At 36.1% G+C, this 26,679-nt stretch overlaps 1 protein-coding gene across 17 annotated transcripts in view; it reads left to right on the forward strand.

The window, feature by feature from the left end:
• Positions 1 to 26,679, forward strand: part of WNK1 (WNK lysine deficient protein kinase 1) — a 136,918-nt gene that overhangs the window by 84,495 nt on the left and 25,744 nt on the right. For 8 of the 17 annotated variants that reach the window (XM_036457110.2, XM_036457112.2, XM_036457113.2 and 5 more), the window contains exons 6-20: positions 2,077 to 2,296; positions 3,398 to 3,731; positions 5,436 to 5,623; positions 10,261 to 11,493; positions 13,527 to 13,610; positions 18,924 to 19,073; positions 20,218 to 20,676; positions 21,459 to 21,737; positions 22,440 to 22,537; positions 22,642 to 22,804; positions 23,167 to 23,283; positions 23,593 to 23,766; positions 23,946 to 24,003; positions 24,141 to 24,263; positions 24,980 to 26,418. In XM_036457110.2, coding sequence (XP_036313003.1) covers positions 2,077 to 2,296; positions 3,398 to 3,731; positions 5,436 to 5,623; positions 10,261 to 11,493; positions 13,527 to 13,610; positions 18,924 to 19,073; positions 20,218 to 20,676; positions 21,459 to 21,737; positions 22,440 to 22,537; positions 22,642 to 22,804; positions 23,167 to 23,283; positions 23,593 to 23,766; positions 23,946 to 24,003; positions 24,141 to 24,263; positions 24,980 to 26,418 — 5,119 coding nt within the window. Of the gene's footprint in view, positions 1 to 2,076; positions 2,297 to 3,397; positions 3,732 to 5,435; positions 5,624 to 10,260; positions 11,494 to 13,526; positions 13,611 to 18,923; positions 19,074 to 20,217; positions 20,677 to 21,458; positions 21,738 to 21,881; positions 21,936 to 22,439; positions 22,538 to 22,641; positions 22,805 to 23,166; positions 23,284 to 23,592; positions 23,767 to 23,945; positions 24,004 to 24,140; positions 24,264 to 24,979; positions 26,419 to 26,679 lie in introns of all 17 variants that reach the window. The other 9 variants (XM_036457111.2, XM_036457118.2, XM_036457114.2 and 6 more) reach the window with 6 other exon arrangements.

Genomic DNA, 26,679 nt, shown 5'->3' on the forward strand with positions numbered 1-26,679 from the left:
TATTTTACTAGTGACTAGTTTTTCAAGTAATGTCATAATATCTTTAAAAGTAGTTTTGTTCGTTGAAGTGTTCAGATTTGATACACTGAATGAAATGTTGTAAAACTGCAGTGTTTAAGTAAACCAGAATTACCTGAAATATCAACATTTAATGATAAATTTGTATAGCATCAGAATGATGTATAAAACTAAGTAGGGCCGAGACCGGTTTGGCTCAGTGGATAGAGCGTCAGCTTGGGGACTGAGGGGACCCGGGTTCGATTCCAGTCAAGGGCATGTACCTTGGTTGCGGGCATATCCCCGGTAGGGGGTGTGCAAGAGGCAGCTGATCGATGACTCTCATTGATGTTTCTAACTATCTCTCTCCCTTCCTCTCTGTACAAAATCAATAAAATATATTCAAAAAACAAAAAACAGTAGGGTTCAGTCCTGGTCAGTGTGCTCAGTGGTTAGAGAGTCAGCCCATGCACCAAAGTGTTGTGGGTTGGATTCCCCTGTCAAGGGCATGTACCTGGATTGCAGGTTCGTTCCATCAGGTGTGTGCAGAAAAGGCAATCAGTCGACGTGTCTCTCTCACTTAGATGTTTCTCTCTCTCCCTCCCTCCTTCCTCCCTTCCACTGTGTTTAACATCAGTTGAAAACATATCCTCACATGAGGATTAACAACAAAACAGAAAACTCAGTAGGGTTCCATCTCTAATGCAGCAGGTCCATTCCTTAGTTTTTTATTCATTGAATTCTAAAAGATAAAATAAAATCTTGGTTCTTTAAAATCAACTCAACTATACAGGTCTTGGTTTGCTTTTAATATGCCAGAATTGAAGAAGAGCAAAACATCAAAATTCCTTTGAGTAAAAAGAGACGACTTCCCTTAAAGCTTAGGAGGAGATCTGGCTTAGTCATTTGTACTAACAGAGGACTTTTCTCAGAGGAGTGGCAAGTATCTGATCTGCCACAGAGCTGATTCATCACCCGTTAGGCATGGCAAAGGTCCAATGTCTGTTTTTGAAAAATAATCCACTTTGAATGTCCCCCCCTTACCCTCTTTAAAAAAAAATATTTTTTTTTAAAGATCAGCCTGTACAAATATAAATTGTAAGTTGAGCATAGTCTACCTCCAGAAGAATGTGAGCAATCAGGTATATCAACCAAATTAAAGAATTCCATATCTTCCCTTCTCCAGTCTCATGCTCTTTTCATAACTTCATTATTTGGAAGAGGTTAACATCATGATCTTTAAGGCTTTTTAGTAGAAATTTAATTTGGGTTTTTATTTTAATCTCTTTAAGAACTTTTTTTTTTACTATAAACAAAGGAATATTTGTTTCCCAGTCTTCAAACATATTACTCTATTTCTTTTCTGGATGGACCAGTTCACTAGATTACTGGTATTTTGAGACCATTTATCTAAAGAAGATTGTTTCACAATTAGACTTCTGCTTGCCTAGTACACAAATTGTTGAACAGGAATTGAGAGAATTTGGGGCGGGGGGAAAAGGGGGTAAATGAAGCTTGCTGTAATAAAAGGTAATGAACTTGAAATCAAAAGACTTATTTTTGAGTTTTAATTCCACCATTTACTACTTTTATTATAACTATGAGCAAGATTTTCAGCCTCTCTGAACTTCCATATCCTAATTAGGATATCTTATTGAATGTTGGTCAAGGATTAGATGAAATCCTACAAATGAGGATTTTTTTTTAATATATAACTGTAAATGCTATATAAACAATTATATGGTATTTTTGAAGCTATGATATTCTTTGTATTACTTGGTATTGTTAGTACACTATTAACAAATTAGATCATTATATTTAAAAAGATAACACTTCCCATTTTTATTCATAAATGTTATTGTTATGAGATTGTCATGATGTTCTGTAACGAGAGTAAAACTCTAATCACTATTCAAATGGAGCAATGTAAAAATGAGTTATGAAATGTCCCTTGTATTTTGTCAATCCTTTTTCATTATTCCAAGCATAACAATCAATAATTAGTCACACTTGAAAGTTATCTTTTAAATCTAATGACACTTTATGTGTGTGTGTTTTTTTCCCTTCTCTCTTTGGAAGATATTCTATCAAAGACCTTTTGAACCATGCCTTCTTCCAGGAGGAAACAGGGGTACGGGTAGAATTAGCAGAAGAAGATGATGGAGAAAAAATAGCCATTAAGTTATGGCTACGTATTGAAGATATTAAGAAATTAAAGGGAAAATACAAAGACAATGAAGCTATTGAGTTTTCCTTTGATTTGGACAGAGATGTGCCAGAAGATGTTGCTCAAGAAATGGTAAATTATCACTAATCAGCCATTTAAAAATTGATGCAGATTTTTATATAGATAGATAGATAGATAGATAGATATAGATATAGATAGATAGATATTTATATTATTGAGCAAAAAAGCAGTTTACGAAACTGTGTATAATAAAATTGTATTAATTAAATGGCCCCCAAATTATTTTTGAGGAAAAGATATATAGACTTAGATAGGTATAGATGGATGGATCTAAGAGAATAGAATATGAATATGGAAATAAAGAAACTAGAATACATTCTGAAGTAATTTTGAGAGTTTAATGTTGAATGACTTCTAGTTTGTATTAAACATATTTAGTGAGAATGAGAAGCTATGCCTTCTAAATATTTATATATTCACCTTTGTCCAGTCATCTGTATAAACTCTATAAATAGATCGTAAATTGTTTTTACTTTTAAGGGAGTTTTCAAGATAAATTATTTAGATAGACTTTGGTGAATTATTTTTTGAAGTATTGTAAAAGATCAATTCAAAAAGGAAACACTTCACCAATTTTAGGCTTGCCATAATGCCTAAAAATAGACATTTACTATGTAAAGGTACTTATATAATATATAAGAACCATTTAATAATAGTTGCCTAAGTATGAAAGATACACTTATTTTTGTGATTTTTTTCATACTGTTTGAAGTTTGTGTGTTTTTTTTTTAACCTTTACTTATCTACCACAGTTGTTTTATCTGTTTAAATGGTTGCCTAGTGAAAGGAAGTACAAGCAACACAAGTTACTAGTAATGGTATGTGTGAGTGGGAAATAGAATTTAATGGGACTTAATTTGTTTTAAAAACTTTGGGTTTAGGTTTCTCGTTGTTTTGAGGTTGTAAGAAGTGAAAGTATATTCACCTCTCGAGTTTCTACAAAGATCTTGGCACCCACCCCAAGAGTGCCTTCAAAAATGGTGGGAAAATGCATGTTGGACCAGTAATTTCACAGTCTGGTTAAGATCAAATCTTAAAGAGCTCTTTCTTCTCCTTCTCTACTTTTCTCCCAAAAGGGTCTTTTTTGTTTTATATTTGGTTTGTTTGCCTTTGATAACCTACTACTTCCTAATGCACATTTTTATCATATAGGTAGAGTCTGGGTATGTCTGTGAAGGTGATCACAAGACCATGGCGAAGGCCATCAAAGATAGAGTATCATTAATTAAGAGAAAACGGGAGCAGCGGCAGTTGGTGCGAGAGGAGCAAGAAAAAAGAAAACAGGAAGAGAGCAGTTTCAAACAGCAAGTAGAACAACAATCAAGTGCTTCCCAGACAGCAATCAAGCAGCTCCCCTCTGCTAGCACTGGCATACCTACTGCCTCTACCACTTCAGCTTCAGTTTCTACGCAAGTAGAACCTGAAGAACCTGAGGCAGACCAACATCAACAACTACAGTACCAACAACCTAGTATATCTGTGTTATGTAAGTATTTTTGGGAGTGGGCAAGTACGCTAAGGATACTCCTAATTGACTTAATAGAGGGTATAATTATTTTGTTTTATTGTAATGGGGGAACTGTCTTTTCTGACTCTAGATTTATATTGAGGTCCGTTACTTCCTATGAATGTAGATTTGTATTGTCCATCTCATACTTTAATAGCCACCCCATACTTGTTAGGGCCCATATCTGGATGATACCATTTTCTCTGCCTCTCCCCTCTGGCCTCTGTTGTTTTTTTAAAATGTTTATATTTAATTTAAGTTCTTTATTGTTTAAAATATTATATATGACTCCTTTTCCCCCTGTTGATCTCTCCCCAGCTGCTCCCACACCCCAGCACATGCCCTCATCCCCTACTCTCTGTGTCTATTGGTTATGCTTATATGCATGCAAGTGCAAGTCCTTTGGTTGATCTGTTACCTCCTCCCCTGCCTTCCCTGAGATTCGATAGTATGTTCGATGATTCTATGTCTCTGGATCTATTTTTGTTCACCAGTTTATATTGTTCATTATATTCCACAAATGAGTGCGATCATGTGATACTTACCGTATTTTTTGGACCATAAGACGCACTTTTTCCCCCCCAGAAGTGGGGGGAAAAAGTCCCTGCGTCTTATGATCCAAATATAGCCTACACATATACTTTGAAAAAAAAGTTTTTTTACTTGCCCGGCTCTGTGTGGTCTCTGTGTGCTTGCCCGGCTCTAAAATGGTTCTAAATGCTGCTGTTTACTTTACAGGGTTGATTACATGTGTTTATGACTGTGATGTTGGGTTTTAATGCACATAAAATATTTTAGGACACTATTTGTTTCAGAATCTTTTTTTCTTCATTTTCCTTCTCTAAAAACTGGTGCGTCTTATGGTCCGGAGCGTCTTATGGTCCGAAAAATATGGTATCTTTGATTGGCTTATTTCACTCAGCATAATGCTCTCCAGGTCCATGACTTTTTATCTTCTTATTAATGATGTTGCACTGGCCTCTTGGTTTTGAATTATGAATGTAACATATAATAAGTTTGAAATGGTTGCTCTCTACCTTTTTCTATTCTTATGTTCATGACTCATAGAAAAGAAGGATGGGGCCGTGAGGAAATGTGAAAAGAATATAAGATGATTTTACAGGTTCCTTCATCTTGGAGATTCCAATTTATAGATTTCTACTTTTCACAATTCCTTAAAATGAAATCTGATATAATAAAAGGCTAATTTGCAAATGGACCAAATGGCAGAACAACCAGTTGCTATGATGTGTACTGACCACCAGGGGCAGATGCTTAACGCAGGAGCTACCCCCTGATAGTCAGTGAGCTCCCACGGAGCCTCTCACCTCTGTGGCTGTGCTAAGGATGTCCGACTGCTGCCTTAGGCCCAGTCCAGGAGCAGCCCTAAGCCATCAGTCAGACATCCCCCAAGGGCTCCAGATTGCCAGAGAGCACAGGCTGGACTGAGGGATACACACACACACACACACACACACACACACACACACTCATGCACAAATTTCTAAGACATTAAAACTTTTTTTTTTCATATGGATCTCTCATTTAAACATAGAAATATACTTAGTAAATTAACTAGTATTCATTATTTATTTAGTTCAGGTCTGTGCAAAGAAAAAAGCTATTTGATCCTAAAGTCAGCCTCCATTTTATGATTTGTCTCTCTCTGTTTTTCTCCTTCAGCTGACGGGACTGTTGACAGTGGTCAGGGATCTTCTGTCTTCACAGAATCTCGAGTGAGCAGCCAACAGACAGTTTCATATGGTTCCCAACATGAGCAGGCACATTCTACTGGCACAGTCCCAGGGCACACAGCTTCTGTTGGCCAAGCACAATCTCAGCCCCATGGGGTGTATCCACCCTCAAGTATGGTAAGTAATAGCATAAGAGAGTGTAAACCGGTAATGAGAGCCAACAGATAATGTGTTAAATTTAAATTCTTTCTTATATCCAAGTAATAGCATGAGTCTGAAGTAGAAAATATAAACGGTGTATTTCTGAAAGAAGTAGGTTTATTATTGGGTGTATTAAGAGTAGTTCAGGCAAGGCAGAACTACTGCCTTGAACACACACATACCATATGGAAAGTTTAGGCTGTTCTGCCTTTGATTAAAAATAACGATAATGTTCTCTTTAGCACTTTAGAGTTGAAACTGTTCAGAGGAGCATAAATTGGATATACAAATATTTGGGGGTTGGGGGTGAGGAGAATTTTTCAAAAGCTTATTTATTAAAAGAATTACTATGTATTTTCTGTAAGAATTTTTATTGTATAAAACACAGGTAAGACCTTCAGACCATTATAGAATGCTGCATGTGAGTACTCTAGAGTGAAAGAATCCTTTATTTGTATGACCATTTAATTTAGCGCTTGTGTTTAATCATTAGTTGCTATGTATGTTCCTCCTTAAGTCTGTGTTGGACACAAGTTCCTTCCTTATTATGTGTTCATGTGCTGTTTTCCTTTATTTGGTATCTGTTTCTTACTGGTTTATTTTTAGAATCAACTTATGGAGATTATTTCCTAAAATGTTTTATACATTTATATATACATACATACACAGACACATGTATACACATTATTACCCCATGTTTTACATTAGCCACTTTTGCTTCTCATAATATTAAAGTAGACCATCAGATAATATCCCTTTTTTTTTTTTTTTATGATCTGTGAAGTCTTAAGGGGTAAATAAAATATACCATCTGGCTCAGGGTAGAATTGGAGAATAACTGGTCATTATATAACACTTTAGTGAAATCTTTAGACAGATAGATTTTCCCTTTCTCAGAAAGCTTTTTATCTGAATTTTGTGGAACTCTTGCTCTTCAATAAATGAAAATCTTTCTCTGTTAAAAAATACTTCTGCTTGCTCTTGTCTTTTATCCTACAGCTTGGGATAAAAGGTGTTTACTTCAGAGTCCATTTATCAGTCCTACAGTGGCTAGATCTCAAGATGAATGGCCACAGTAACATAAATAAAACTACTAATGTACTAATGTTTTAACAATCTATTTTTCTGTCCTTTAAAATAGTTAGGTAGGTTAGAAAAACTTCATAAAGACTGTATAGATGTATTTCTGTGATCTGGCAAATATTTGTCCAAATTTCTTGCCAGTTTCTACTCTGTTATAATTGACTTTTTTCTGGATCATCACAACAGCCTTTCTGAAAACTATTTTTAACTTTTCAGCTTCATTCATTCATTACAGGGCCGTGGACATTGGGTCCCTTTTTTTAGAAAAGAAAATGGAGTGATCATTTATGAAGATTTTAAATATTTGAGCCACAAACATAATTATGATTATATTTATTGATGTGCTAAAAGCAATCTGCTAATAACATTCTTGCCTTTTAATGACAATATTCTGTGGAGGTATCATGAAGTTATTAAATACTGAGGACAATAAATTTTTATAATTTTGTTCTTATTCAAGAAAGATTTTATTGTAACTTATAATAATATATCAATTATATGTAGAATTTAGAAATTAGAATAAAAGAGAAACAAGGGTGAAGAAAAATAGAACCAGGAATGAAATACATAATCATACAATAGTATTTATACACTTGCTGCTGGCAGGCCATAAATTTGGCTCATAGCATTCTATGCAGCCAATTTTAAGAGAAAAAATGTAATTAGTTGCAGTTTACAATATCCAAAAGGAAATAAAAATCTTCCTCAGGACAATCTTACAGTATTAGGTGTACTGTTTTGTAGCTGTATTATAACTTTTGTGTTCAGGTGCCTTAAACTTTGTAAACCTAAATTGAATCATTTTTAAAGTTAATTTTTAAAAATTCACATTTAATATATTTTCCATTGACTAATGTAAATACACAATATTTCCTGTATCTATTGTGAATTACTACTAGAATTAATACTAGAAAAATACATACGTTTCCTAGTAGAAAATGACTTTTTAAATTGCATTTACAGATAAAGATAGGCAAGCGAAATAAATAAAATACTGTGAGCCAATAACTTTTTTAATCTGATGCCTACTTAGAAAGAATTGAGAAACCTTTTCTGAGGCTTCCAGAGCTCCTGCAAAGTAATCCAAACTTAAAATCTTCTATATCTTGTAATGTACATTCAACTAATAGAATTCATTCTTGTTTAATCTTTAGAAGTTTGCAGAAACTACAAGCCAATATTCATTGTTTACCCTGTATGTTCTGCTACCTCAGTCACTCATTCTTATTCACACAATCATAATAATTCATGTTATTTTAGAATACTTAGGAAGATAAGTGATCATTATCATGGTGGTTTATTTAAAAAAACTTGTACTTGACCAACAGTGTAGAGAGAATAAATATGATTAGCCAGATAAGCTTTCTGGAATTATAGCTCTCCAAAAAAAAATTGGCCTTATGGAATTGGGGGGGGGAAAGAATGTTTCTTTATGTCAGCTTTGCCCTGTTACCATTGTACATTTGGTTATTTTGTTTTCAAAGTACTGTGTTTTTCATGTGTGTGTTTGTTTTCTGTTTAGCCTCGTCGTGGCCGTAGCATGTCGGTTTGTGTTCCCCATCTTTCTGCTGTTCCCTCTCTGTCCCGCATCTCTCCCAGTGCTCCTTCCACCCCACCACCAGTGCAGTCTGCACCTCTTTCTCCTTCCCTCCTTCGGACTGCCCCTGAGGAAACTTTTGCCGAAAAGCTTTGTAAAGCATTGGAGAGTGTCCTGCCTATGCACTCTGCCTCTCAGCGCAAGCACCGACGCTCCAGCCTGCCTTCCCTCTTTGTCAGTACTGTATGTAACCATAAACTTCCTGACAAATGAAAATTTATTACCAATGAATACATCCAGGCATCAAGAATTTTCATAAAAATTATAAGAACAGGACTGAACTTAGTATTAAATTATGATTTAGGGTACCAATTCTGTAGAAATAGTTTTTGTTGTTTTATGGGGGGGAAAATGCAAGGAGGTAATGAGAGAGAATGCTTATAACACCCTTGACACATATCAGTGTGTGTACAATAAAATTTAGCTTTTTAAAAATATTTTCCTATCTCCCACTGACCTATACAAACCCTTGCATTTTCATATCTTAGTAAAGAATTTTAAACTCATTGTTGGCTTAATCAAAGGCAATTTTCTCTTTATCAAATAATACCCAAACATGTTTTCTCCTCACTTTATTCTAGAGCTGCTAACGAAACTGGATGAATCTATTTTTTCCCCATAGTCAGTGAATAATAATTAAACAGTGAAAGTTGATTTTAATTTCTTAGCTGTTTGAAATGATGTGTCAGCAAACAAAAAAGGATACATAATGTTTCCTCATGAAAGTTTTTTTTCTTAGATTGATTAAGGTGGAATCTTGACTAATGAATACATTAGTCACATATATAGTCCATGTGATTTTCTTTGGCCCATCCATATCTATAAAAGATCTGTCTTTTAAAGTTTTAAACACTGTGGGACCTTGCTGTTGCTTTTCCAGATAGAGAATATAGTTAACATTCTGATCTAGCAATTCCCAGATCAGATTTTTACCTACGAGAGTGATAGAGCTTTTGAGTACTAATAGAAACCCTCTTTTAGATGTTGTGAAGAAATGACAAAGAGCTATTTTGCTAACTTAATAGGGGTCTTCCCTATTGAAAAAGGAAACAGTTCTCTTTTTAAAAACGAGCCTATGAAAGTGAATTATCACAGGGTGCACGGTTTGCACTTGGCCAGAGCAAGATAGGATTCTAAAATTAGTTTTAAATCCAGAACTGCTTCTTTGACTCCAAAAATATTGTTGTAACAAGTCAGCTGTTATTTATATTCTTTCTTACGGATTTGAACCCAAATTATTCAACCCTTAACTAGGACCAGAAAGTGGACATTTAGTAATTTGGCGTCTGTCGCATGTTTCATGTAGTAAAGTTAACTATATCTGGTTTGCGATAAACCAGAACGAAGACTTTACTGTCCCTAGTCAAATTGTGTATTTTTTACTATCCACCAAAAATCTCTTCTAATTTCTACTTAGAAGACATACAATTACTTGATAAGAAAATAACACTGAAGCCTCTAATAGGAAAGGATAATAAAAATATAGAATATAGGTAGACTTTGTACAATAGCTTAAATTAAAATGCATTTCTTATATTATAAAAATTGTTGGGTTTATTGTTTTCCCTTAACTCTTTCTCTACTGATGTAATTTATATTAAGTATTAAGAGTAAGCATGTTAATTGTAGGTAAAAGTAAAATAATCACTTAGAAAGTTAAATTTTTTTGAGAAAGGAAAGTTGAGAAAGGAAATTTGTGGAAAAGCAGCATTTATCTGAGGCCAAGAGTCCTACAAAATAATTACATGGACCCTGGATGTATTTAATGGATTTTCACTATGCACATAATTTCTACAAGTATTGTTATTTCTTTATTAATTATAAATTTGGTGTAACCATTTCATAGGGTTACACAGAGCTATCCAGTTGTGCATGTCAAATGTAATTTCACATATGAATGTATGAATTACTTGTCTTATTCATGTTGATACAGCCTCAGTCCATGGTGCATCCGTGTGGGGGGATCCCAACATACCCAGAATCACAGATATTTTTCCCAACTATCCATGAACGTCCAGTTTCTTTTTCACCACCTCCCACCTGTCCACCGAAGGTGGCCATTTCCCAGCGGCGTAAGAGCACCTCCTTCCTGGAAGCCCAAACTCACCACTTCCAACCCCTGCTGAGGACTGTTGGCCAAACTCTTCTTCCACCTGGTGGCAGCCCAGCTAACTGGACACCAGAGGCCATAGTTATGCTGGGTACTACAGCCAGTAGAATAACTGGAGAGCCATGTGAGATACCGGTCAATCCTTTGTTTGAACCGCCTCAAGTTTACAGTGACTGTAGACCTGGACTAGTACTTTCAGAAGAAGCTCACTGTTTTGTTCCTCAGGAAGCATTGTATCTAGCTGGGGTACAGTACCAGGCCCAGGTTGCAGAACAGTGTGAGGGTATTCCATACAACTCACCAGTACTGTCAAGTCCTATGAAACAGATACCTGAACAGAAGCCAGTACAAGGGGGCCCTACCTCAAGTTCTGTCTTTGAATTTCCATCTGGACAGGCTTTCTTGGTAGGACACCTTCAGAATTTAAAATTAGATTCTGGATTGAGTCCAGGATCTCCCCTCTCTAGTATTTCTGCACCTATCAGTACAGATGCTACACGTTTGAAATTTCACCCTGTCTTTGTTCCTCATTCTGCGCCTGCTGTGTTAACTCATAACAATGAGAGCAGAAGCAATTGTATATTTGAATTTCATGTTCACATTCCAAGCTCCTCTTCAGGAGAAGGAGGGGGAGTTTTACCTCAGCGTGCTTACCAAAATCGACAGGTTGCAATGGACTTGAATCAGGAAGAATCACCTCAATCAGTTGGATTACATGGTCGCCTGCAGCCTGTGACTGAAGAACAGCATAATTATGCCCCAGAATTGACCGTTTCTGTGATAGAGCCTATCGGACAGAACTGGCCAATAGGAAGCCCAGAATATTCCAGTGATTCCTCACAAATTACTTCTTCAGACCCCAGTGATTTTCAATCACCTCCCCCTACAGGGGGAGCAGCTGCACCTTTTGGCTCTGACGTCTCACTACCCTTTATCCGTCTGCCTCAGACAGTGTTACAAGAATCCCCACTCTTCTTCTGTTTCCCCCAAGGAACCACATCTCAGCAGGTTTTATCTGCCTCATATTCTTCAGGAGGATCTGCACTCCATCCACAGGTTATAGGAAAACTTCCACTATTTTAAACTACCCTACTATGCATCATTACATTTAAATTTTCTATCCCTCCTTTCCATTTGTGAGGAATATTATTTAATTTAATTATTATTGAATTTCTTCATTTGGGGGTATTAGAAACTATTTGTATTTAAGACCAAAATATGAGAGAGAAGCTGCCTGATTTACTTATAATATATGCAAACCCTTAGAAAAAGAATATAAAAACTAGAATTTTAGTTGGTTATTAAAATCAATTACTTCTATCCATAGATAGCATATTTAAAACTAGTAGTAAAAAGGTAGATGTCTATATTGTGATGTTGACTCAACATTATTTATAAATACTAATGTGACTGTATCTCCCTACAATTAAGCATGGCTAGTTTTTTAAAAATCTTTTTTTTAAATAGAATTAACAATACACAGAATTTTCATTAGTGTGGAAGGATTTTAAAAGACAAAAAGGAAACGTCTTAAGAATTTGTTTTAACAAAATGAAGATGCCTTTTTAAAAAGGCATCAGTCAAACAAGTCACTGTATATGTCCAAATAAAATGTTAATCAATAAAGTTAACTAATTCTAATTTGTAGCAACTAAGTTAGAATCTAGTGTGGATGGTGGGGTTTTTAAAAATTTGTCTTAAGAACTTGTGATATATGTTGCAAGCTAAGGAACATTACATATCGCAGGCCTTGGTGATTTCATCAACAAATATAAATTTTGTTATTTATGTTTATGAGCTTATGCACTCTTGCAAATAAAGACCAAGTAATGGCCATATTAGAATTCAATAAATGGAATTAGTAGTAGCTATTTTATATATTTTGATATATTTTATCAAATTCATGTCTTATTAAGATCTATGTAGGAGATTACGCAATTATATATTTAAGACATAGTTTGGATCTTTTAAATATTCCATTCTTTTATAAAAAACAAAACAAAAACAACAACAACAACAACAACTGTATGTTCTCCTTTGTACTTTCTTCCTATGTGGGCATAAACAACCCTGAAAGTGTACCTAAAGTATCACTTACTTAGAATAGTACCAGGAATCAAAAAGATCCAGAAATTTGAAAATTATACTGCATGAGTATGCAGTACACTTATAGCATTACACTAGTTAGTTGTCAGTCTGTACTGTAAATCTTAATGCACTGCCAGTCATTCTTTAAACTTTCCAAAATAAAATTTTAAATATCAAGTAGTTAATTTACAGACATATTACAGAAACAATAAATGTGTATAGTAGTTAAGATGTACTGACATGTTTTATCCAAGGAATCTTCAAAGAAACATCTTGTAAAGCCCCACATTCTGTTATTTTAACTTAGACTTTTGTAGGTCAGATTTTCTCAAATTCAATACTATTGATGTTTTACTTTGTATGATAGTTCTTTGTTTGGGGTAGCTGTTCTGCACAATATAGGATGTTTAACAACAACCTTGGTGTCTTCCCAGTAGATGCAAGTAGCATCAACCAAAAATGTCTTCAGATACTGCCAAATGTTCCCTGAGGTGAGGGCAAAATTGCCCTTGCTTGAGAAATAATACTGTAAGCAATTTATGATAACAGATTTTTTTTTTTTTACATTTTTCATAAAAGTCACCATGACACTACAAGAAATAGCAAAGGAACCAAATTAGCATTATCAAATACTCTTCTTTCGTTGTTCACTTATAGAGAGGTATTTTTTACATTGATATTCTTATTACTTTTTTCCTGATTATTGTCATTAACAATTATATTAGGAATCTTACATTTTTTTAGCTAAAATTATAGCCTGAGCAGAAGTGGTTAGGTTTTAACTATCAGTGTTTTTTGTATAGGATCAGAGAATGTTCTTCTCTTAACCTTTTCTTACAAAAGATTCCCCTACAGTCTGTTCCACATATACTTTATCAAGCTAATGTTTCATTTTACTCAAGCAAATTCTCAGGAGCTTAACATTTATTGCCAAAGCCTAACTTCTCTGTACATTTACTTTAGGGATTTTCTAATTTATTGAATTTACTTTTTTTCTCTAGGCACAGGGGCAGAGCCAGGGGCAGCCATCCTCAAGTATTGTAACAGGGGTTTCATCTTCCCAACCCATACAACACTCTCAGCAGGTGAGAATAATTCATTGCTACATTTTTATTAAATTTCTGATGTAAATGGCCTACTAAGTTTTTGAAAGGAAAATCAAGAGGCATAACATATCTCGTATTCAGTAACATTTTATAAAATCTCCTTTATTTAATGTATTTTTGAGCAATATACTAGATTAAAGAATCATTGATGCTGGTAAAATGTATTTGCCTTCTTAAACAAATAATTCAATACATATTTTAATAATATAAAGAATATCAATTTTATTTCTTATATATATGACTTGTTCTTTTGTGAGCATCATCACTAGTGATATTTGTAATAATTATTTGCGTGGGAAATAATGCTTTTTGGAACAATTGAATATATGTTAACTATTTCAAATAAAATATATAGTTACTGTATGGTACATAGTTTCCTACAAAGTGTGTTTTTGAACCACCAAATTGTAAGTTGGCTTCTGTTCCTTTTGCTTTTTGAAACAGAGCCTTTAATTATTTGTTGTTGTTGTTGTTATTGCTGTTATCCTTACCTGAGGATATATTTATTGATTTTTAGCGGGAGGGAGGGAGAGAGAAACAGAAACATCATCGAACTGTTGCCTCCCATATGCGGCCCAACTGAGGATTAAACCAGCAACTCTTTTTGGTATAGGTGACGACACTCCAACCAACTGAGCTACCCGGCCAGGACCAAAGCTTGTAATTCTTATTACAAATTTCCTGCTTTTGGTCCAGCATGTGACCATGTATATAGTCATATGATACTAGTTTAAGATCAGGTGTTCTTTGTACAAGGTTAATTTGGCTATATACACATTTAACTCTGTGAACACATCTATCTTATAGAATGTGGATGTTGGGAATTTTATATGCTTTGTATTTCTCCTGCTGTTTCTTCCAGACAAATATTTGAATGTATATATGTTTATAGTTAAGTTGAGTAGTCACATTTTGCCAACCTTAACTATTATAATTCTGTTTTAATATTAGCAACTACCAATAAGAATATAGATTAAGCGGAAACCAGTTTGGCTCAGTGGATAGAGCTTCAGCCTGCGGACTGAAGGGTCCCAGGTTCGATTCCGGTCAAGGGCATGTACCTTGGTTGTGGGCACATCCCCAGTAGGGGGTGTGCAAGAGGCGACTGAATGATGATTCTCTCTCATCGATGTTTCTGACTCTCTAGCACTCTCTCTTCCTCTCTGTAAAAAATCAATAAAATATATTAGGGGGAAAAAAAGAAGAAGAAGAAGAAGAATATAGATTAAAAGTTATATAAAGCTGGTTGAGGATAGAAGCATTATCATGGATACCAGTCTCCAGAGCCAATACCAATAATCTGAGCAAATATAAATGTGTACTCTTTTTCCCCCTTTCTATAGGAATTTCTAATATAACTCTATTTAGACAATTCCACAAATATCAGGTTAAAAGAATTAGGTAGCTAACTCTTCTGTGGACAAAATATTTCTAAATGACTATCTCTGCAATACAAATAGGATCAATTTATGTTTGTGTGTGTGTTTGTTTTTTTAAGATAATTTTTATTTTGTGACTTATTTTAAATACTAGAGTCCCTTTGCACGAAATTCATGCACAGGGGTGGAGGGTGGTATCCCTCAGCCCAGCCTGCACCCTCTCCAATCTGGGACCCCTCAAGGGATGTCCCAGTGGGATCGGGCCTAAACGGGCAGTCGGACATTCCTCTCACAATCCAGGAATGCTGGCTCCCAACTGCTCACCTGCCTGCCTTCCTGAATGCCCCTACTGCTTCTGCCTGCCAGCCTAATCACCCCCTAACCACTCCATGCCAGCCTGATTGATGTCTAACTGCTCCTCTGTCATCCCTCCTCTGCCTGCCTGGTCACCCCTAATTGCCCTCCTCTGCAGAGTTGATCACCCCCAACTGCCCTCCCTTTGCAGGCCTGGTGCCTCCCAACTGCCCTCCTCTGCTGGCCATCTTGTGATAGCCATCTTGTGTCCACATGGAGGCAGGATCTTTGACCACATGGGAGCAGCCATATTGTGTGTTGGACTGATGGTCAATCTGCATATTACTCTTTTATTAGATAGGATAGAGGCCTGGTGCATGGGTGGGGGCCAGCTGTTTTGCCCTGAAAGGTGACCTGGGTCAGGGTGGGGATCCCTTGGGGTGTTGGCCAGGGGCCTTTAGTGGTTTGCAGGCCAGCCACGCCCCCTGCCAACCCAAGTGGAGGCCCTGGTATCTGTAATTTATTTACCTTCTACAACTGAAACTTGGTAGCTTGGAGCAGAGCCAAGACTCTGATTGCTCTGTGGCTGTCACCATTTCTATTTGGATTTGTTTACCTTCTATAATTGAAACTTTGTAGCCTTGAGTGGAGGCTTAGGCCAGCTAGGGCAGGCAGAAAGCTTGGCTTCTTACATTGCCTGGGAAACCCAAGCCTCCTTGCTGCTCTCTGTGGCTGCAGCCATCTTGGTTGGAGTTGATTTGCATACTCTGATTGGCTGGTGGGGGTGGCTTGTGGTATAGCGGAGGTGTGGTCAATTTGCATATTACTCTTTTATTAGATAAGATAGCATGATATTTAAATTAAATAGAATCATAAAATTGAGTCAAGTATTTGCAGTTTAAAATACTTAATTTTTCCATGGTCATATAAATCTGTAAATGGATAGAACTAAAAATTACAAGTCAGAATTCTAGGTTTCTATAGTGTTCTTTTCTTCTGTATTAAAGTTCTATAGGGAGTTAGATTCTGTAAAGGTACCCAAGAAGCTGCACTTATTTGTTTTAGCTACTGGAGTTCCATAAATTAAAAAAAAAAGAAAGATTTTAATCTGTACTATATGAGTAGAGTCTGTTTTTACATATGATTTTTATTTTACCCCTTAGGAAACCATATCTCTAGTTTTATTAGAGCTAGGCAAGAAATATATTTTAGCTGAAATTTACTTTATTTCATGGGTTTCTGAAATATAATGGATAAGGGACTTGTTTTTATTTTTCATGTTTTTATTTAGTACCTTTTAGTGATATGAGGTACTAAAAAATAGCTTCTTTTACTGGAAAACTTCGTTTGTTGCCATAAGAAAACTCATGAGCTACCCTACTTAGTAACTTCTTCTGTAGGGCACATGTAAAATCATCAGGTATTTCTTAGTTTCTATTTAGTTTAGGCTCATGAATATATTTTTTATTCAACACTCATGTCAACAGATAGTACACAGTCAGGATAGGCTGGTTTGAACAAAACAAACAAAAAAAAGGCTGATTGGAATGAGCTGATAGAATCCAAATCTTGATATAAGCATGATTCTGCATTTATGCTGTTGGGAGAAATAATCATATACCCAAATATACGATGGGGATTTTTTTTCTCAAATTTATCATTTTCTTTCGTATAAAGAAGGGAATCGCCATATATTCTAGCCTTGATCATACTTTCATATCACAGACTCTTAATGTTCTTTATTTAGAATAATAACCAAAAAAATATTAATGAAATAAAACTGGTGAGAACAAATGTAAGGATCTTAAAAATAGTGTATGTGTTTGGAAATATTTATAGACAAATTCCGACAGAATTGGTTTTAAAATAAATGTTAAGAAACTAAGCATAGACTTGGTTCTTATTCTTAGGTGAATAACTATTCCAAGTCAATCCTTTACTCTTCCCAGTTTGTGTGTCATTGTAAACAACTTATTTACTTTAAGAAGTTAATACAGAGATAACATGAATATAAGTCTATAAGACAAATGCAAAAAAAAATCACCTCTCCCAATATTACTCAAACAGATGCTTGTCACTGCAAATTTTACCTCAAGATGCAAAGGGAAAGTATCATGTTATGTTCCAGAACACTATAGCATAGCTTCAGTGAAGACAAAGACACCGATGTATTAAATACAAAGAGTTTAAATGATAGAGGAGGTAGCAATACTTCTAAATTACTATACTTATAAAAGCAATCATATTTAGGTATATAAATTAATACCTTTGATAAATGTAGTATTTTCGTGTAAATTCCTGAAAGTTTAAATATATTCAAGTTTACCAAAAAGGTTTGCCAGTTTTTTGTTGTTCTTTTCAGTGGGAAAATGGAATTTTCTTATATTCAGAGTTGCCTTATAGTTGCATAAGTATGATAGATAAATTCTAATTGCTGAAAATATTTTACATAATTCAGCAGCCATTTGTCCTCATTTTTTTAAAAGTTAAAATAAGAAAACTGCATTTTCAAAAATAGTTAAATAAGAATAAAATAAACATGACTACTGGTGATTTTATTTTTCTAAAAAATCAACCAAAATAGTCATCATCAGAACATTCATGCCATTGGTAAATGAAATGAAAACATATTAAAGAACACTTTTAATGTAACAGGCATGTTTTTATTTTAACAAAGGAAAATGTACTTACACATGTAAAAAAATCATAAAGGTGTGCACTAAATAATAGTGGTTGCCACTGAGAAATGGGTTGGGGTATTTTCATTTAACTTTATAATCTGATGTATTGGTTAAAATGTTTATTACAGGCAGGTATTGTTTTTATATTACAATTTTTTAATTAGTTACAAGTATTAGAAAATCTTAAAGTTCAGATTTTCTTACACAAAAGGTAGCCGTTAATTTATTATAAAAATTAGTATTTGAGTACAAATATTTGTCATGCATTAAGTTTTAGCGTGTTACACCAGAGTGCCTCACAAATGTCATTCCCTTTGTCCTGCTTTGACTTGAATTGACAAGTGTCCTTATTTTCAAAGAAGGAAACTTGATTTTGGCAGTAAAGTGAACAGTCTGTAAGGTGTTACAGCTAGTAGATGATAAAACTAAAATTGCTAATACAATGCTCTTCTCACTATTTTGTATCTATAATTAGAGCTATTTTTCAAGTAAATTAATTATGCAGTTTATAAAATATGTTAATGGAAAAATTAAAGGGGAGATTGGATTAGTTTAATAGAGGACCAAAGTGAGAGCTGATAATGTAGAAATAGGGGAAAAATGGGTAGTGGGGTTGGAGGAGGAAGGACCTATTTGGATATGGTATCTAAAGATCTTTATAAATGACCTGCTATTGAGGCAAGGGGGAAGGTTGAGTGAAGAATCAGTGGTGACTCAAGTTTTGAAACATCGGTTAATGGTTTTTGGTGGTACCATACAAATAAAGAGCACCAGAGGAAAAAAAAGAAATGTAAAGGGAAATTGATAAATTTGGGTTTGTGTATGTCTTGATTACTAAAATCATTTTCAGACACTGAAGGCCTTAGGCAAACATAATTCCTTAAAAACATGCTATTAATGACTTGAAATAAAACTGAGTAATTATATTTTATTCTCAGGCACAGGGAATACAGCAGACAGCACCCCCTCAACAGACAGTGCAATATTCACTTCCACAGACAACGACCTCCAGTGAGGCCACTACTGCACAGCCCGTGAGTCAGCCTCAGGCTTCACAGGTCTTGCCTCAAGTATCAGCTGGAAAACAGGTAAATGGTTTCTTAGATATGCTAAGGGAACTTTGTGTAACCTGTTCTTTTATGTAGATAGACTTCTACCTTCTCTAATAGTGAAATATCAAAGTTGGTTGTTGTTTTTTGCAAAAAATGAAGTAAAAAAAAATGCTCTTTTTGTGCATATGTATTATTTAATGTAAATGGATATGTACTGAGCAGTGACCATCTAAAAATGTTTAACTTTTAGGTTTGACAAGAGTTAGAACTGATGAGTTAATAAACAGTACATTTTCTAGAATTGTGTCAGCTATGTAATATCCCAGGGAATATGCTGTATTTTCATATAGATTTATGCATTGTTTTATCCCTCATTGCCTAATGACAGTAAGTAATAAAAACCCATTTTATGGAATGATTTCTAAGGCATTCTTCCAGTCACTTGAAAAGTGCCCCATAGAAGGAATGCTCTTCTGAATTACCTTTTTCCAACTTCAACACTGCAGCTTGTTGTGCTTGTATTTTGGCACAATTTATTGTTTCTGTCATATTTTATTGCTCTGAGATGTTATCAGTTGTAAAATGCACCAGTGTTTCATGTATCACTAAGTACTGACACACCATTAATTGTAAGATATATCTTAGTTTCACAAATGTTAAAATGACAGAGTGCTGAAGAGGGATAATTACATCAAGAATCAGTGAAATACAGTAAATATACCTACTTTTATAGGCCTTTGTTACAGGCAATATTGATGAAATGTAATTCCATTGGGAAGAAATTCATTTGAATTTCAGTAACTGTTGTAATAGCAGTCATAGGTTTAGTGACTGCAAACCTGCCAATGAATTATGGTATGGGAAATATATCTCAATTAATGCTATAAACAAAAAAAAACCTTTCCTGTGGAAGAGTCCTCATTTTATTGTTGAACAATGAAGCGTTAGTAAACGTCTCTACAAAGATCTGGAACAGTAGCCAATCAATCTCTTTGTATCCTGCAATCCTTTCCCTATTTTTATGTGGCATATTAACTTACACTAATGTATCCAGGGTTTCTTTTTATTGTTTCCTTTTTAAATTTTCATTCCTTTGAGCTAATACATAAAGCTTGCTTTGGTGGCCTTGCCTTTTTTTTTTTTTTTAAATCTGTCTGTTTTGTTTTCTTTACCTTCTCAGCTTCCAGTTTCCCAGCCAGTACCAACTATCCAAGGCGAACCTCAGATCTCAATTGCAACACAACCCTCAGTTGTTCCAGTCCATTCTGGTGCTCATTTCCTCCCTATGGGACAGCCACTCCCTGCTTCCTTACTCCCTCAGTACTCTGTCTCTCAAATTCCTATCTCTGCTCCTCATGTGTCTGCGGCTCAGACAGGTTTCTCAACCCTTCCCATCACAATTGCAGCTGGCATTAATCAGCCTCTGCTCACTTTGGCTTCATCGGCTACAACAGCTGTGATCCCAGGGGGATCAACTGTGGCTTCTAGTCAGCTTCCAACCCTTCTGCAGCCTGTGACTCAGCTGCCAAGTCAGGTTCACCCACAGCTTCTGCAGCCAGCAGTTCAGTCCATTGGACTACCAGCTAACCTTGGACAAGCTGCTGAGGGTCCACTTCCCTCTGGAGATGTTCTATACCAGGTATTGTGTTGCTTAGCAAAAACGAGGGCACCAGAGGGTTTGGTTCTTATAGTAGACAATCAAGGACTTGAGAATATAGTAGTTAAATGTCAGAATAACTAGCAAAAACAGTAGTTGCTGATCTTTCCTAGAGAAACTAAAACAGTAAAATTCTGAGAAAGAATAGGGTGATGATGTCTAACAATTGATTCATTTCCATTTTCCTAAAGGTCCCTCTTGGGAGAAAAATGGTTCCCTTAAAACTCGGTGTAAGCTAATTGAATGCTAGATATAGCTACTAAGAGTACATCAGGCTACTTTTCTAATAGGAAGAATAAATAGAGTAGCTAACAAGGTACAATAAAAAGCTTCAGGGTTTGAATTTAGGAGATTAGCAGGTCATGATATGACTGGAATTACTGATACCTTGAAGATCTTTTTCATTCTTCCACTTAAGAATGACTGGAAAGTAGATATTTTTTTCTGGAAGGAATTATATATATCCCTCCTATTTAAATAGTCTTTAGGAGGAAAGAAACAAGCAGCAACTTAAAGTACAGTTGTAGAGTCCTGTCCCCTAAATTGAAATCAGAAATATTTAAATTATTAGAAAAAGAGTGGGCTATTATTCTTCTTGCTTTGTGCATTTTCTCTCTCTCTCTCTCTCTCTCTCTCTCTCTCTCTCTCTCTCTCTCTCTCTCTCTTTCTTTTTCTCTTTCTTTTTCTCTTTTTGGCATGTCATGCTGTTTTGCTAATTTGATGACCTGACTTGCACTAACTCACCTTCCTCATTTCTATCACAGGGCTTCCCACCTCGATTACCACTACAATATCCAGGAGATTCAAATATTGCTCCTCCTTCCAGCGTGGCTTCTGTTTGCATCCCTTCTACAGTCTTATCCCCTCCCATGTCTACAGAAGCATTAGCTACACCAGGTTACTTTCCTACAGTGGTGCAGCCTTATATGGAATCAAATCTTATAGTTCCTGTGGGCAGTACAGGAGGACAGGTTCAAGTGTCCCAACCAGCAGTGAGTTTAGCACAAGCCCCCACTACATCCTCCCAGCAAGCAGCTCTGGAGGTAAATGGTATTTCTGCATGCTTACATCTAAAACATATATATAATGGGAGGAAAAAAAAATACAGAGCAGAAACATAGGTTCGCTGGTTTAGAACTCATTTGGAGACTATTTCAAACTAACTTCTGAATGACTTTTTCTTACAGCAGAATGAAATGCCAATGTGGGGGCCTTGTTGCCACTGGCTGTTTTGTTGGGAAGTGAGTGTGCCTTGGAGAAGATTAACCCTATTAGCACTTCACTTTTCTAGCTAGTACTTTAGCCATTATTCTTCTCCTTTCACAAATCCTTGCCATTGGCAATCATAAGAATATCTTATCCTGCTGTGCTCCCAGTAATCATGTTTGCCCTACTAGGAGAAAGATCTGAATCATCTTTGCACTTTACTCTGTCTGCCATATTGCACACTTCTGGTAAGATGGCTGGCTGCATGGCAAATTATAGTTTCTCACTATCTATCGATAGCAACTATATTGGCTGGTATCACACCATGCAGTCTATATCAGAAACTAGCTTTAGAAACTTCCTTTGGAATTTTAAGTCCACTATCTGTAGATGCTGAATATTGATAATTACTAGTAAATTTAGTGCTTCTAGGACTTAGAGGAGGGATAAGAAAAATAAAAAGAGTAGCTTTTTGGAAATGGTGAATAAAAAATAAAATGTATTACTGCCAAGATTTGAATTATCCTTTCTGTTCACAGAGTACTCAGGGAGTCTCTCAAGTTGCTCCTCCAGAGCCAGTTCCAATAGCACAGCCACAACCTACCCAGCCTACCACTTTGGTCTCTTCTATAGACAGGTAAGTAAAATCCTCTATCCTTGACTGGTAGTAGGATGGTACGAAACTTAAAAATATCAAAACTTTAAATCTCATATTGTAAACTGAACTCTTTTTTTTTTAAGTGCACATTCAGATGTTGCTTCAGGTATGAGTGATGGCAATGAGAATGTCCCATCATCCAGTGGAAGGCATGAAGGGAGAACTGCAAAACGGCATAATCGAAAATCTGTAAGAAGTCGATCTCGTCATGAAAAGACTTCTCGCCCAAAATTGAGAATTTTGAATGTAAGTATTGCTAATATGTGGGTTTCATATCATTTATATTATGTAGATATTTCTAAGTCTCAGGTGTATTGATGAAATTCTAATCACTCAAATGATACTGTTAAATTTCATATTTCTATTATAAGACTTTATTTAGCTTTTAGAAAAAGAAAAGTTTTACATTTCTTTCAAACTTTTCAGTAAGATGAGTATGTGCCTCAAAGGCTAATATTTTCTTTATATCTTAAGAAGCAGAGTATCAGTGCCAGGAATAACAGTGGTAACATCAGGCTTATGTTCAAGTGATAATCTGTATTACTTTCTCAAATTCAGTAACAAAGGTGAATGTGGTCATCAAAGATACCTTTTCTTTTTCTTTTTAGGTTTCAAATAAAGGAGACCGGGTAGTAGAATGTCAATTAGAGACTCATAATCGGAAAATGGTTACATTCAAATTTGATTTAGATGGTGACAATCCCGAGGAGATAGCAACAATTATGGTATGTCTCCATTTGGAGTTCCAATTTTGCTTTAGTATTTGATCTAAGTATCCACTGCTCTAGCCAAATATATAGTATTTTGTAATCTATTTTTACACTTATTTCTATGTGAATATAACCAGTACACCAAGCCTGTGATTTGGATGTTTTTGTCTAGGACATGTCTAATTAGTATTGAAGAATTTTCATATCAAGTAAGTAATAATATAGGTGGTATGCAGATAGGGCAGAGTCATGAAGTTGTAATTGAATCACTTAAAGCTTGAGAAGCATTGTACTAATCAGACTGACATCACATTTCTTTTACAGGTGAACAATGACTTCATCCTAGCAGTAGAGAGAGAGTCTTTTGTGGATCAAGTGCGGGAAATTATTGAAAAAGCTGATGAAATGCTCAGTGAGGATGTCAGTGTGGAACCAGAGGGTGACCAGGGATTGGAGAGTCTACAGGGAAAGGATGACTATGGCTTTTCAGGTTCTCAAGTAGGTTCAACAATTCCATAGTGAAGGTTTGTTTATTTAACGTGTTACTGTAGTGCCAAACAAAATGTCCAGTGATCATCTGTCTGAGATGATCAAACATTTATGTTCTCTTTGCATGTGGCAATTTGCCTAATTCAGATTGCATTGAGAATGAATTGAACTACTTTTGTTTGTTGTAGAAATTGGAAGGAGAGTTCAAACAACCACTTCCTGCATCTTCCATGACACAACAAATAGGTGAATCTCTTTTCTTTCCGTGTTTACTCTTACTTTTGACCAAAGTGTGCTAATAATGAAATCTTAAAGCTTCGTGTCAGTGACATATATACAGTATAATAATAATGCAATCAAATGGTTTGTTTCTTTTAAATTAGGCATTCCTGCCAGTTCTTTAACTCAAGTTGTTCATTCTGCTGGAAGACGGTTTATAGTGAGTCCTGTGCCAGAAAGTCGATTACGAGAATCAAAAGTTTTCACCAGTGAAATATCAGATACGGGTAAGGAATTGCTTCTACCACATAATTCTATAAAATTTGTGGCATCTCTGCTCTATTGGAAGCTAGGTCATCTAGCAATAGTTCAAACAATGACACATACAATAAAAGAGAGTAGAAAATTTTTAGATAAATATATGAAAAAAGGAAATAAGTGATGAATAGAAAAGATTAAAGAAAGAGAGTCAAAAGGGATAGCCATAACTAGATACAATCCACATAGTAGATACTGTGTAGATACACAGTTTGTTTTTCCATTTAGTTCTATTGCATATGCTTTGAGGTTACTTCATGGTTTTGTGTTTGTTTTCAGAAATAGGTAATCTTATATTCTAACTTACTTTGATCTAACTACTTTGCTGTTTTAGAGCCTATCATTTCCTTGGGAGTGTTGTGTTGTTTTAATATATTTTTATTGATTTCAAAGAGAAAAGGAGAGGGAGAGAGAGATAGAAACATCAGTGATGAGAGAGAATCATTGATTGGCTGCCTCCTACATGCCCCACACTAGGGATCAAGCCCACAGCCTGGGCATGTGCCCTGACTGGGAATTGAACTATGACCTCATGGTTCATAGGTCAACTGAGCCATACCAGCAGGGCCCTTGGAAGAGTTTTTAAACTTTGTTGGTATGTGGCCTAAAATAGATTGCTAGGACAGTCTTTTGAATCCACCCTTTAACAATGAACTGATTCTGAATTTTTTCTTTTCCTTTGCAGTTGCTCCCTCTACGTCTCATGGAATGAACTTGTCTCACTCTGCTTCATCCCTTAGTCTACAGCAGGCCTTTTCTGAACTTAAAAATGCCCAGATGACAGAAGGACCCAATACAGCACCTCCCAACTTTAGTCAGACAGGACCAACATTTCCAATAGTAACTCCTTCCATGGCTAGCATTGCTGGAGTCCCCACCACAGCAGCAGCCACATCTTCAGTATCAGTCCCTGTAACTAGCTGCCCTCTTAATGACATTTCCACATCAGTAATTCAGCCTGAGATTACAGTGCCCATTGAAAAGGGGATTACTACCTGCACGAGTGTAACTTCAAGTGAACTCTCTATACCACCTGTGTCTGAAGAATCACCAGTACTTTCCAGCGTGGTTTCAGGCATCACGATACCTGCAGTTGTCTCAACATCAGCAACATCCCAGTCAGTTCTGGCTCCCACATCTGGGAGTGCTGTTTCTAGTATAGGTACTTTCCCCTCTAGACCGGTTTCAACAACTTCAGCCTCTGCAGTGAGCAGTGCTGCTGCCCCAGGGGCTAAACTACCACCTGCATTATCTCAGCCGTCAGCAGGCAGTACTACTACAGGGGCAGCCACATTAACCTCAGTTTCTACCACCACTCCATTCCCAAGCGTAGTTTCACAGCCATCTCTTCAGCTTAGCAGCAGCACCTCTGCTCCTACTCTAGCTGAGACAGTGGTGGTTAGTGCACACTCACTTGATAAAATATCTCATAGCAGTACAGCTGGATTGACTTTGTCCCACTCTGCACCATCCTCCTCTTCTGCAGGAGCAGTAGTATCTAGTTCCGTTTCTCAACCTGGTGGGGTGCATCCTTTGGTCATTCCCTCAGTTATAGCTTCTACTCCTGGTCTTCCCCAAGCAGCAGGACCTACTTCTACACCTTTATTACCCCAAGTACCTACTATTCCACCTTTGGTACAGCCTGTTGCCAATGTGCCTGCTGTACAGCAGACACTTATTCATAGTCAGCCTCAACCAGCTTTGCTTCCCAACCAGCCTCATACACACTGTCCTGAAATAGATGCTGATGCACAGCCCAAAGCTCCTGGGATTGATGACATAAAGACTCTAGAGGAAAAGCTGCGATCTCTCTTTAGTGAACACAGCTCATCTGGAACTCAACATGCCTCTGTCTCATTGGAGACATCACTAGTAATAGAAACCAGTGCCACACCAGGAATTCCAACCACTGCTGTTGCACCCAGCAAACTCATGACATCAACTACAAGTACTTGTTTACCACCAACCAGTTTGCCATTAGGAACAACTGGATTGCCTGTTATACCAGTGGTAACACCTGGGCAAGTTTCTACTTCAGTCAGCTATGTTTCAGCCCCAGTCAGCACTACACCAGGAGTGAAACCTGCAACTGCTCCGTCAAAGCTACCTTTAACTAAGGCTCCAGTAAGATTCTTGTTTTGAAATAATTTAATAACTATAACCACTCTTTTTCCTCCTAATATATGCATTTTTTCCACTCAGCCTTGCAAATTACAAATGAAGTTATAAAATTGTCTGGCTGGTAATAGGCACTTGGTATCCTATATAATAAAAAGGTAATAAATATGCAAATTGACTATTATTCCAACACACAAGATGTCCTCTCCCATTCGGACACAAGATGGCCACCATAAGATGGCCTGCAGGAGAGGGCAGTTGTGGGCA

Source organism: Pipistrellus kuhlii, unplaced genomic scaffold (genome assembly GCF_014108245.1).
Source record: "Pipistrellus kuhlii isolate mPipKuh1 unplaced genomic scaffold, mPipKuh1.p scaffold_m20_p_3, whole genome shotgun sequence".
In the NCBI taxonomy this organism is placed as follows: domain Eukaryota; kingdom Metazoa; phylum Chordata; class Mammalia; order Chiroptera; family Vespertilionidae; genus Pipistrellus; species Pipistrellus kuhlii.